Source organism: Lepidochelys olivacea (genome assembly GCF_965140295.1).
Source record: "Lepidochelys olivacea isolate rLepOli2 genome assembly, chromosome: 22".
Lineage (NCBI taxonomy): Eukaryota > Metazoa > Chordata > Testudines > Cheloniidae > Lepidochelys > Lepidochelys olivacea.
Window position 1 is genome coordinate 14,772,023 of NC_140432.1, and position 12,100 is coordinate 14,784,122.

General features: G+C 49.9%; 1 protein-coding gene across 3 annotated transcripts; it reads right to left on the reverse strand.

The window, feature by feature from the left end:
- Positions 1–2,319: 2,319 nt before the first annotated feature.
- On the reverse strand, positions 2,320–10,787 carry LOC311511274 (TLC domain-containing protein 5-like). 3 transcript variants are annotated; one of them, XM_084611703.1, is made up of 3 exons: positions 10,643–10,787; positions 8,890–9,089; positions 2,320–6,604 (listed from the first exon to the last, which is right to left on the reverse strand). In XM_084611703.1, exons 1-3 carry the CDS (start codon positions 10,714–10,716, stop codon positions 6,066–6,068), a joined length of 813 nt encoding a protein of 270 aa, XP_084467829.1. In that variant the 5' UTR covers positions 10,717–10,787; the 3' UTR covers positions 2,320–6,065. The 3 variants fall into 3 exon arrangements, with proteins under 3 accessions (XP_084467829.1, XP_084467830.1, XP_084467831.1); XM_084611704.1 differs by having other exon boundaries at positions 10,639–10,766; XM_084611705.1 differs by lacking the exon at positions 10,643–10,787 and adding an exon at positions 9,677–9,810.
- Positions 10,788–12,100: the final 1,313 nt, after the last annotated feature.

The following is a 12,100-nucleotide window of genomic DNA, read 5'->3' on the forward strand; positions in this document are numbered from 1 at the left end:
AGGAGGCTCCGGCAGCCGGGGAGGATCTCGGCTTAGAGTCGCCTGCTGGCGCGGAGGACGGACGGCAGCACGGGGCCAGCGGAGCAGAAAGCTGCCGGGGAGAAGAGAACAAACTCCCCCCAGACCCCTACGTACGGGGGGGGGATTTGTTTGTTTATTTATTTATTTTGGCGCGGGAGGGGCAAGAAACACAACCCCCCCCCTCTGCCCTCGCCCGCAGTCTCTCCCAGCGCACAGGAGAAGAGGCTGTGACTTACAGTGGCATGATGTGCATTACAGTATTAGCACCCCCAAAGACACCCCCCCAGCCGAATCAGGGCCTTGCGGTGCTTGGCCATGGAGAAGGACATCCCCAGGCACAAACAGAGGTAGGGAAAGAGAACTACTTCACCCACTCCACCCTGTGTGCTGATCCAGAGCATGGGGAAGGAGGGACCACTAACTCCCGCCTGGAGGCAATAGACACAGACCTAGTGAATGGCTGCATTACTGACTCACTGGTGGGGCAACTCTGCATCAGCTCAGACAGCTGATGTTTGCCAGATGCTGGGAATGGGCGGCAGGGGATGGATCGCTTGGTGATTCCCTGCTCTGTTCATTGCCTCTGGGGCACCTGGCCTAGGCCGCTGTTGGAAGACAGGATAGTGGGCTGGATGGACCTTTGGTCTGACCCAGTATGTCCGTTCTGGTAGTTCAGTCCCATTAAATCAATATACAGCCACTGTTCCTTACGTAAAGATTGAGGCAAGAGGGGGGAAAAGAGCCATACACCCTAAGCACAACTTCACATGCCCAGATCTGGGGCAGCAAAGCATAACCCCCTTTCTCAACCTTCCTTCCCACAGAGATCCATCCAGTGGTTATAAAACCTAGAGCTTTGCTTTGATTGGAAAGTCTTGTGGCAGGGACTCCTTTTCTCCTTGATGTGTGAACAGAACCTAGCCCCACAGGGCGTGTTGACACTGTCCCTGGGATCCTGGGCCACAGATTCAGTGTTTCCAAGCCCACGTCTATACTGCATCGTAAACTTAGGCTTAGAGCGGCTGGACCTGGAACTCACAGCCTTGCAAACAAGTCCCTACGGCCCTCGACAGATCTGCTGCTGTAGTTCTGCAGCTTTAACTGCATCCACGCTGCAAAATAAGAGGGCTTGGACCTACATCACAGCAGGACTCAGGGTCGGATACCCTCCCCCCCTCCTTCCTCAACCTGGGTCCTGGGGGGCTTGCTGATCTGAATCAGCCTGATCTGTGTGTGGTGAAAGGAAGACTTGGGCTCAAACTCATATCAGATCCCAGACTTAGTGTGCAGTGTAGACGTACCCTTTAGAGCCCTGAACACGGAGGGGAGGGGGCAGTAGATGCTACTACAATACATGTAAATTATGTAGATCATCTGCCTCTTCAGGGGATGCGACAATGAAGGCTGCTGTACTAAAGGGCCTTCTTGTGTTAGCTAGTGAAAATGGTGAGCGTTTTGATGGTTTTTTTTTTAAACCACACTGAAGCACTCAGTGGCCTCTGCTCATCCAACCCAGGCTCATCACTGCACCCACAAAATCCTCCTCAGGGTAGGGTGTATGTTTCTCAGATTCACGGAGGAGAGAGAGAGAGATGAAAGCAGTCCCCCACATCTGCAACAAGAGAAACATTTATCACGCTTTACCTAATGAGACATTTAAGGCTGGCCGGGTGTGGTTTGTGCTGTAGAGCATGGCTCAGTTCCCATATGCACTGTGCCGTGCATTATGTATCACTCAAACTTGGCTTTCTGGTAGATCAGGTATAGGCTCCTATTATTTCAAGCAGCTCATAGTTTAGGGGTGATGAAACTAAACCTCTCCTGTAAGGGAACAACCCTACTTTTCCCACACAGCTTTTTCCCCATTTCTACATGCCTCAGCCTTTGCTGAGGTAGGCCAGGCTTGTAGAGACCCCAGGCTCAAATCCTGTTTGAGAAACCGGCAGAGTCATGGCATTTGATCTGCTGCTGCCAGTACCATAGATTGCAAGAATCAGTGTTGACAGCCACAGCCTAGGAAGTCGGAGGTAGTGCATTGCTTTGAAGGACTCAGGGAGGAACAACCAGCACTGTGACTGGCAGTAATACAGCAGTGTTAAGGGCCCAACTGAGATCAGGGCCCCCATCAGCCCAGGTGCTCTAGATAAAGTCTTATTAGACAGGACAGACACAGGAAATTTTATACCTACACCTGGGAGAATTCAATTTTTGATTTTTTAAAATAATTTCAACACATTTATTTTTAAGCATCAATTTACATTTTCAGTTGTACAAAGTGATGATTAAGTTTATGTTTATCAAATTTTCACAGTTGCAGGAAATTAGGAGGGACCAGACAATTTTTTAATAGTCGATAATGAGATTCAACGAGTGACCACTTTACAACAGTTAAAACATAAATGGTCAATATCACATCAAAACATACAAAGTAAACATCCTTAAATTAAGCTCTGAAAAGTTCTCAAGCAGCATCTCTCTTACTTTGCCGATCTATAAATTGATTATTATGGATGGAAATGTCAGTTTTGGTGTGGTCAGTGAAACTGAAATTTGCCAATAAAAATCTAGCTCTTCCAGGTCTAATTATACCCATTTTATAGATGGGGAAACCCAGGTACAGAGAACAAGTGACTTGCCCAGTGTCCCAGGGGAAAGTATGGGGCAGAGCCAGGATTTGAACCCAGATCTCCGGAGTCCCAGGACAGTCATTTCATCTGTAGGCTATCCTTCAACCTACATTTTTTCCTTTTTCCATTCCAGTTAGCACGAGGGGCGTAACGTGCACAGTAATAGAACGCTAGATTTGTTAGGCTGCATGACTTACAAATCTCAAAGATATTTCTTGTCAAACAGTGAGTTGTGTAATTTGAGGGGAGCCCCAGTAGCTCCCCTCAAATTACAAGCGGAGTTAGTTGAAGATTTCTGGGCACTTCCTTTTGATAAGTGTATTTTGATAAGTGATTTTCCTGTAGTTTTATCTGCCAACTATCCCATCATTCCGGGGACCTGCTTGTTTTTATTAAGGATCAAATCATCCAAAACAATAGCAGATTTAACAGTGATTTCTAACTCAGATCCATCAGCTGTCTCTAGTTTGGGAAGGGGATGGTGCATAAAGAGACTTCATCTTCTTACACCTGGAAGAGAAGATGGAGAACTATAAAGGGCTGCTAGCACTGGGAGACTGGGACATAAAGGCCTCTCACATAGTCCCTCTTTTTAATGTTAATTGAGTGTCCCTGCCGAAGCATTTTACCAGCTGCTTACTATATAAAGGTTTTCCTAAAAAACACAGCCACCTCTGGGTTGGACGTCAGCAGTGGACGACAGGGTACAGCCAGAACAAGAAGGGAATTTTAGACAAGGTCATTTTAGAAGACCTCTTTTTTAAGCAAAGAGCCATAGGACCTTTCCTGCCCAGCAAGAGCGGACACTACCTTGGTTTAAAAGGGTCTCATCTAAGATTCCCCCTAAAACCTATACACATACTGCATAGTACTTGCTATCAGAACCATATTGGCCCTTCTGAGAAGTGAGTCTAGGTGTCCCAAAGCTGATTGTAAGAGGACTACCTTCTCTGTCCTTTGGGCAACCAAAAACAGGCTGATGCTTTCTAGTTTTATAACCACCTGTTTGGTCCCTTCCACCAGTTCATCAGTACAGCCTTGTGCAGCGACATACAAGTGGACGCTTTAGCCCACTCTCTGGAGTCTTTGACATAAAGGTTTCCTTGCCTGAGATCCTGATCCCTTGGACCCACCTACCTTTTCCTCTTGCACTTCCTTCTTCTCCTTGAGCTATTCAGAACCATCAATCCATCAGCTGGGAACAGCTAATCAGCCTCCTGCCTAATTAAGCCATTGAGCACCCATCTCCCAATCAAGTCCACAGCCGTGCAGGGGGGGAGAGAGAAAAGCAAGTACTTCTGGGTCAGACTTCTGGGTCATCTCTTGGCTCCTTGCTCTGTCAAGCAGATGCTTTGGCCAACAGAACTGGACCCAAAAAGGTTCTGGAGTACAGCAGCTAGCAGGTGAAGGCAATGCATTTGCTTTAGGAGAGAGGTCAGCAAGCAAGCAAGCCACAACCATACTGGGTCCTACCATCCTGCGTTTAAAGAGAGACGGTGCACAGCAAATGTATGTTACAAAAGACTGTCACTTTATTAGAAATCTTATCAGCTTGGAGCATTAATAATCAAACTTGGGCAAGGAGTTCATGCCTCATGCTAGTCCCGTCACACAACCTTAGCATAGCCAAGGGCTCCAGCTGATTTGCACGTGTATTTCCATAAAGACTCCATTTGTATTGCCAGCCATAACGCATTCAGAATAAATTTAACCACCTTTGAGGCTGCATCGTCTCTCTTTTTCTTCCAATTCCCCTTCATTTTTCGACTTGCTCCTTGCAACTGCAGCTTCCTTTCCTGTCCCCACATGAGATTCTCTCCCCCCACTTACTCCCCTTCACTACCCCACCTCTCACACACTGTTGCATTCCTCATTCACCTGAGTGCACCACTTCCCCCACCCTCAACCCCAAGGCAGATAACAGCGCAAAGCCGGGCAGCAACAATAGGTTCCGAATAAGGGGGTGGGGAATAGAAGACCCTTGATCACCACGGGAGCCGTATTCCCCACTAAAGTCATTCATCCCATCTTCAAACTCCCCCAGTAGCAGTGACACCATGGCTTTGATAGAGCAGGGGGAAGGCTCACCCTTCCCAGCGTGATGAACTTTCAGAAGGGGTGGGGAATTCAACCTAGGTAGCCTGAGGCCAACCCATGGCCATTCGTTCCTCAGCTGTAACAGGAGAGGTTTTACAGCAGAGCTGAAACGTGAGCGGCTGTCTCCAGCACAATGCAATCCACACAGTAAAGCCAGAGGGATATCAAATGCAAGTGCAGGGAGATGAAAACACACGTGCCCCTGAGAACTGGTACCCATTGCGTCAGATCCAGGGCAACAAGGCCCGGGAAGGGGCACTGCATTGAAGCCTACACACCTGCGCACAGACATTGAACGGTCACGTCTGCAAAACAGTGTCTGGTTTTCATGTGACTTTAGCACTAACAAAAGCGTCTGGCTTCACACCTCTGGAGATGGTTCATATGCAGAGCAGGTATGGAATCAGGACAAGATTCTCCTCTATCCTTCCCCTGGAAGGATCCCTTTAGCAGCAGGGTGAGGGGTGGGCTTCGGTCTCCATAGCCCCTTCAGTCCATTGTCTTGCATTGCCAAGAATGCCAACAAGAACCACTCCATGGGAAGACCTCTCTAAAAAGAAGTGTGCTAAGCAGATGGGCCCAATTCTGATCCCACTTTTGCTAGTGAGACACCAGAGTAACTCCACTGAAGTTACAGTGCCACAAATAAGACCAGAATTGGGTTGTGTGAGTATAAATACCAATAGCAGAGGCAGGACTAAGGGAGAAAGAGGCATTTCATTAGAAACAACCAGGCAAAGACATTGCCTCAGTTATTAGCCCAACTACAGTCCCATCCCTTCAAAAAACAACTTTTCTTCTAAAGATACCAAGCTTAACCACAATAAATACTTGGCATTTGTGTGGTGCCTCTCGTCCAAGTGTGCATGATGTTATTATGCAGCTTGGAAAAGCGAGGCAGAGAGCAAGCGACTTCACACAGCCAACAGAGCTGGGAAGATCAGACTCCCCACAGACCTACTATCTCCGAGAAGTAAGTTGGAGTTACAGAGTGTGCCTGGACTGTGCAGTTTGCCTGGAGCAGACTGAACAGCTCGAGTGGTAGCTAGCCTCCCTTTTGAGTCTGTAACAGTGCTGGAGAAGTTAGTACCTTCACACCCTTCTGTAGGATTCCCTTCCCCATCAGCATTTGCTAGACACCCACAGAACCATCTCATTCCGGCTCATCCAGGCCTAGCTCATGATAACCAGTGTTAAATGGTCCATTTCACATTATTGCCAGTGTTGAACGGTTCTCTCTCTCACAGGACTCAACTGTCCAGGCCAGGATTTCCAGCCCCTTAGTGCCAGGTTAGACACATTAGTCCATTCAGCACAAGGCTAATGAGATGTCAGATGCCCATTGGTTTTCAGGGGCACGTTCCCACCACTCGCACTCCTCCAGGCATGGTACTTTTTCAACACTTTTCTCCTAGCGAAGCTGCAGATTGCGATCATGAACCCCAGGGACACGATGTACATAGCCAGGCCTCCAGCCTTGATTAGCCATATGGGCCTGGATGAGACGATCACGGAATACATGATCTGGCCTCCCACCCCAATCCGCAGCACCATAAAGAGAGCCACAAAGGAGAAATCCACCACTTCCCCGACGAAGCTGTGGTAGCACCCAGTTTCCCGCAGGAACCAGCGGGCCTGCAGCAGCGGGTTGGTGATCTCGCTGACGAAGACAATGGCATTGATTTCGGTGGCTGACTTGCCGAGCCCCAGCACGAGCACCATGCCACAAATACTCAATGTGTGATGAGACAGCATGAGATCTCCTTCTGTCTTGAAGTACATGCACCAGCTGAGGTCAAAGATAAAGTAACCCAAGGTAAGGCACAGCACGCGGACCTGGAGAGGCGTGTTTGGCGTCCCTGAAAGGAAAGACATGCACATTAAACTGAGAAAGGATGCTCCTAAGGGCTCCATTCTAAGAGGAAAGCTACACAGTGGACACCTAGTAATACAGTTCACCAGACTATGAAAAACAATGGCTGCTCACTCAGTAGATCTGCTCTCTGGGTGTATGCAGAGTCCGAGGTGCCAACTTGAGTGCAGAAGACACCCTCCCCCAGTTTTACTACTTCTGAATTCCATTAGCACAGCAGAGCCTACACAGCTCAAAGAGAGCTGAAGTCGGCTCTGCCTTGTGCGTCGTTAGTAGAACGGTTAGTTTTGCAACTGGAGCGAGGGTATATTCTACCAATGGAACAGCATAGGTGTCACTGAAGGCAAAAATCTCCATGGCGATGCACAAGTCAGAAAGAACCCAGCTTGACTCTCAGATCTCAGGTTAAGTCTGCAGGCAGAGACAACGACCTTAAATAGGTAAGGCAAGACAAAAACCAAGTGAAGGACCCAAACAAACCATCCTCTACATCTCGGGCTTGTTGGGTGGGAGGGATTTTGTCCAGCAAGAGCCCTCTCTCCCACACAGTCCTCTTCCCCCATTTCTACGATCCGAAGTGTATACCCTTAAAACTCTATAGTGCTGCATGCACTAATGGTAGCAGATGCTTCTGGGTCAAATTGAGAAGGCAAAGCTTGAAGAGGGGGAATGAAGGAGTGTGGTAGCCCACAGGTTCCTTTAGGCCGCTTAGCAGCCCAGGATAGGCTCTTCTAATGGACTACCAGACAGAACTCTTGTAGTGCCATACGCTATGGACCCAACTCCTCCCATCCCTGGCACACCCACCGTGCCAGAGTTTGTGAGGGGGCAACAGATGGCTGCTTATGACAGCCCTATGCTATGTCTGTGCAGGGGAATTCATCCCTGGTGAGGTGAGGGATATGAATAGCCTCTAGAAGCAGGCTTGGAAAGATCAGATTTTTAATCCTTAAATGTTGATTTCACTGTACACACACAAACCCATCAAAATATTTCTATCAATAACAATTGAAATTTACAGATAAGGAAAGCAAGAAAAATGCTGTTTGAGAACTTGTTAGAGTCAAAATCCAGTGATTTAGGCTTCTGAATTAGGCTGGTTACAGATGGACAAGGGAATGAATAGTTCTATCAACAAATCATTTCTGGACGTAGGATATTTGTTTTTTATATCTTGACATGGGACATTGACACTTGGTGGGTTTTGCAGTAGTGTTGTAGTCACGTTGGTCCCAGGATATGACAGCCACAAGGGTGGTGAGGGGATATCTTTTATTGCACCAACTTCTGTTGGTGAAAGAGCCAAGCTTTCGAGCTTCACAGAGCTCTTCTCCAGGTCTGTGGGCCCATGAGCTCTGTGGAGCTCAGAAGCTCGGCTCGTTCACCAACCAAAGTTGGCCCGAAAAACGATATTACCTCACCCACCTTGTCTCTCTCAGTTTGTGTTTTCACAACTTTAAAGCTTGAACTCTTTGAATCTCAACTTCTACTGTCATTAAATAATTATCTGACCTCCCCACATAGTTTCCCACAACTGTGAACATTTAAATTTATAAAAATACAAAATAAAAAGTTTTAAAATGAACAATTGATATTATTCACCAAAGTTAAGAAACACTGAATTCTACCAAGCCTATTTATAAGCCACCAAAGCAGCAGGGTTGTGCGTGTGGGAGAGTCTATCACCACTAGAGAGATCTCTCAGTTTAGGGGCCTGATACTTGAAGTTACAGTCAGGCATTGTCCTCACACCAACAGCAGGAATCCCACTGACTTCCAGAGGACGAGAAGACATGCAGGATATGGGATGAAGTCAGAGATGGGAGTAAAGAAAAGAGTTTCTTTATTCTGGATGAAGTCTAGAAATGTGCCCAGCACTTTGCCCAATAGCTTAGCCAAGGCCCTGCCCCAAGGAATTTCAGCATACTGTTAAGTACAACTGGGGGAAAACAGTAAAAAAAAAAGAAAAGAAAAGAAAAGAAAAGAAAGCCTGAGGGTGGGGATCGGCAGTCAGGGATTGAAAGAAAGGGAGATAGGTCTCAAGGAGGTCATATGAGCTTGGCCTACAGGCAGGCAAAGAAAACAGGGCTCCAAGCGTAGATGGGAGCATGAAAGAGGGAGACCTGGTGTAGACATCAAGAGATAGCAAAGGGAGCTCTAAAGAGAGAGAACTAATCCTCCTGCACTGATCACAGGTGCAGTAGGACAGAGACACTGCCTTTTTTCAGTGAGAAGATCACTCGTCCCAGGGCAAAACTCCACCAAACATACCTGGGTGAGTTAGAGGCCAGGGGCCATCGATAAGAGCAACGTAGCCAGAGAGGCAGGTGACAATGACCCCATGCATCAGAGTGACCAGACGGCAACTCCACTCGTAAGTACGGTGCTTATTCCAATAGCAGAAACAGGCATAAAGGGAGAGCCATGCAGTCAGGCTGCAGGTCACCTGGAAAATGACGGAGAGCATCATCCTAGAATGGACAGAGAAAGAACGTTACTGGTGAAGTAATCCATCTAAAAAGATCCCCACCCCCAAAGTTAACACCGATCAGCGCCAGCTGCTACACCCAAGGACTCAGATGCAAAAGACACACAGAACCATCCTCAACCCTGTACTTTCGTCATCATACCAAACCTTTTTGCCCCCCACATAGGCACGTTTGCCAATCAGCTTCTCCACAGGCCTGTTCCGGTTACTGAAATTTGAAGAGGTTTCACAAACAGCCACTTCACCCATTTCAAGCTGGCAAAGAGAGGCACGGGGGGGGGGCACAAAATCCCCATCCCTGCTTGCATCACATCTTGACTGTGTTGCTGCCCCATTTTGGCATGGTGGAGCCAAGTGCTCAACATATGGCTGCGGGTCTATTTGAGAGACCATCACGTGTATGGGAATGGCGCCTGGAAGCCATTGTGCTAGGTTCCGCACCAACCCACAAAGATGGTCCCGGCCCCAAAGAGCTTACACTCCAAGACTAGAGACTACGGGTGCCTACCACTGACAGGGAGAGCACAAGGAAATTACTTTTTTTTTTTTAATTGATCCCATGAGACACACCTTATCTCATCAACAGGAGGCAAAGCCAGATCCTCTACATCCAATGCCTAGACCTCCACCACTTTGCCTTAAAGTCCATTAGCTGGCTGCTCTAGCAGAGCGGTATCCTCTGTGAATCAGCCAGCATGCTGCATGAAAAGTAGCTGGGTGGGGGTGTGGGGATGGTTTGGAGAAGAAAGAAAAGGTTTGAGCGTGACAATGAGATAACTAGCACCTGCGCGATAGTAATCTAATATCGGCACAAGCCACGGAAAAGGCTTAGGAAAGCGGAAAGGTGTGTAGGGCGATGGGGGCACAAAGGAAGGAGAGGGGAAGTCGGTGCATGGCTGGGTGCAGAGCTACGCTAGGGAGTAGATAGCTTAGGGGGAGAGGCAATTCTTCGGGCTTTCGCCCTCTAGAGCGAGCACACGGCCACAAGCGAGACACACCACCTGCTTAATCGGGCATTCAAAACTCCCCAGCCACCATGCCAGCCCCATCCCTGGGACAGGGCACAGCGCAGTGAGGTGGATGCCATCCCCCTACCCACCACCACCCCCATTCCACGTCCTGTTCGGGGCGGGGGGGCGAGGGAGGAAGGCACATGGGGGACCCGATCCAATATATGGCAGCAGCATGCCCTAGTTAACTTATCAAGTGCCCGGGTGTGCCAGGAACCCAGCATAGCTTCTCCCCACCGGGGGACACAGGAAAGCTCTTGCCTAGGACAGGTGGGGGGCTCTGTGGGGGCAGCACTCCCTAGAGAGCCCCAGGAGGGTCTGAGCCCCCAGCAAGGACAGAGGGAGCAGCCGCTGGGAGCCCCAGCCCTCCGGGAGAGAGCAGGAGGCTCTTCCAGGCAGCCCCAGGCTGGAAGCGGCTCCCATCATACACAGGCTTTACAGTTTGATTTAATGTCCCTCGGCACCTCCCCTATACAGGCTGTTCTGTGCGTCCCCGGCCCCAGGCACGGCTCCGAGAGTTACCCGCCTGGTCCAGCTGCCCCGCTGCAGCTCCGGGCCTCCCTCTCCAGCGCTGCGCGTCCAGACGCCGCCGGCCTCCATAAGCCCCGCCGGGGCGCGCAGCTGGGCGGAAGGCGGCAGCAGGGGCGGAGCTGGTGCAGACGCAGGTTTTCCCCACTCGGGTCAGCTGCTGCTGGCAGGGAGGACCCAGCGGGGCAGCGAAGGGGGCAGGGAGAGGGGCGGTCCCCTCCCGCCCAGTCGGAATGGGGGCTCGGGGGCTAGATCAGGGAGCGGATTAGTTACACCCCCAAAGGGTGCCCAGATCTGGAGAGCGAGGGGCAAGACCGCGCCCCCCCCCCACGTATGGATATTGGGGAGGGGAGAAGTACTAATCTCTACCCCCCTTCCCCATCATGTTCAGATCCAGGGGTGCAGGGCTTGGCAATCGGAGACACCCCCCCCCTTCACAGCTCAGAGGGGGAGCTCCCCTCCCTGCCCCCGCAGCTGCGATGGGATTACCAGCTAATACCCCTTTTGATCTGGCTTTATTTGGTGGCGTGTTTCTCCTTGCTGCCAGGGGCAGGGCTTTGGGGTGTGTCGTGTACCGGCCTACATGTGGGGCAGGAACTGGGCCGGTGTCGGGAAAAGGAAAGTGACGTTGCCCTTGTCCTCTGCCCCCCATCTCTCTGCAGCTCCCCCCATCTCAGTTTAGAAAAGGGGGGGGGTGAAACACACTGCTCATGGGGTTCAGAAAAGGGGGGGCATAGGAAGTGGAAGGAAAAGGAGGTGGGGAAGGAGAGACAGGGGGAAGAATGCAGGGAGGGAGGAGTGAGAATTTATCTGCTCCTGGTGGAGGGGTGGGATCTATTGTTATTTTAATATGTTCCAGGAGAAAAACAGATGTAATCACTAGTTTGGTCTGCGCGGGGGGGGGGAGGAACTGGGCCCATCAGCTGGACAGGCACTGGTTAGAGCTAGTCATTAATTTTGTTAACCTCCCTCACATTACTATTATCTGACTGGCTTTCATACTGACCTGGGCCTGGGTAGCTCACAGGCAATGTGAACAGATGCCTGGATCCATAAGTATTTTCCACAGCATCCCTCCAGCTTTCATGAGGATGTGTTTGGGGGGCACAGCCTAAGTTCCCAGGGCCACTACTCTGATTCTTTTCCAGTGAGTTGTGGGAAATCTTGTCTGTCCTGGGTGCAGGGGAGGAAGCATGGGAAGGCTTTGGAGAACTAGCAACACTCAAGTGATTGAACCTGGGTCCTCACTGCCGCATGGGTAGGTTACAAGCCAGAGTATGAACAGCACTCCGGCTTTGGCAGCCCCACCAAGCTTGGGGAAGAGGTTTTGTGTGTGGACAGGAGGAGGCGAGGGGCAACAGGTGAGTAAGAGCCTGAGTTAACCCTGCAGTAAGGATAAGCCCTAAGAGACTTGCCCAAGATCATAGAGAAAGTCTGTGGCAGAGCAGTGAATTGA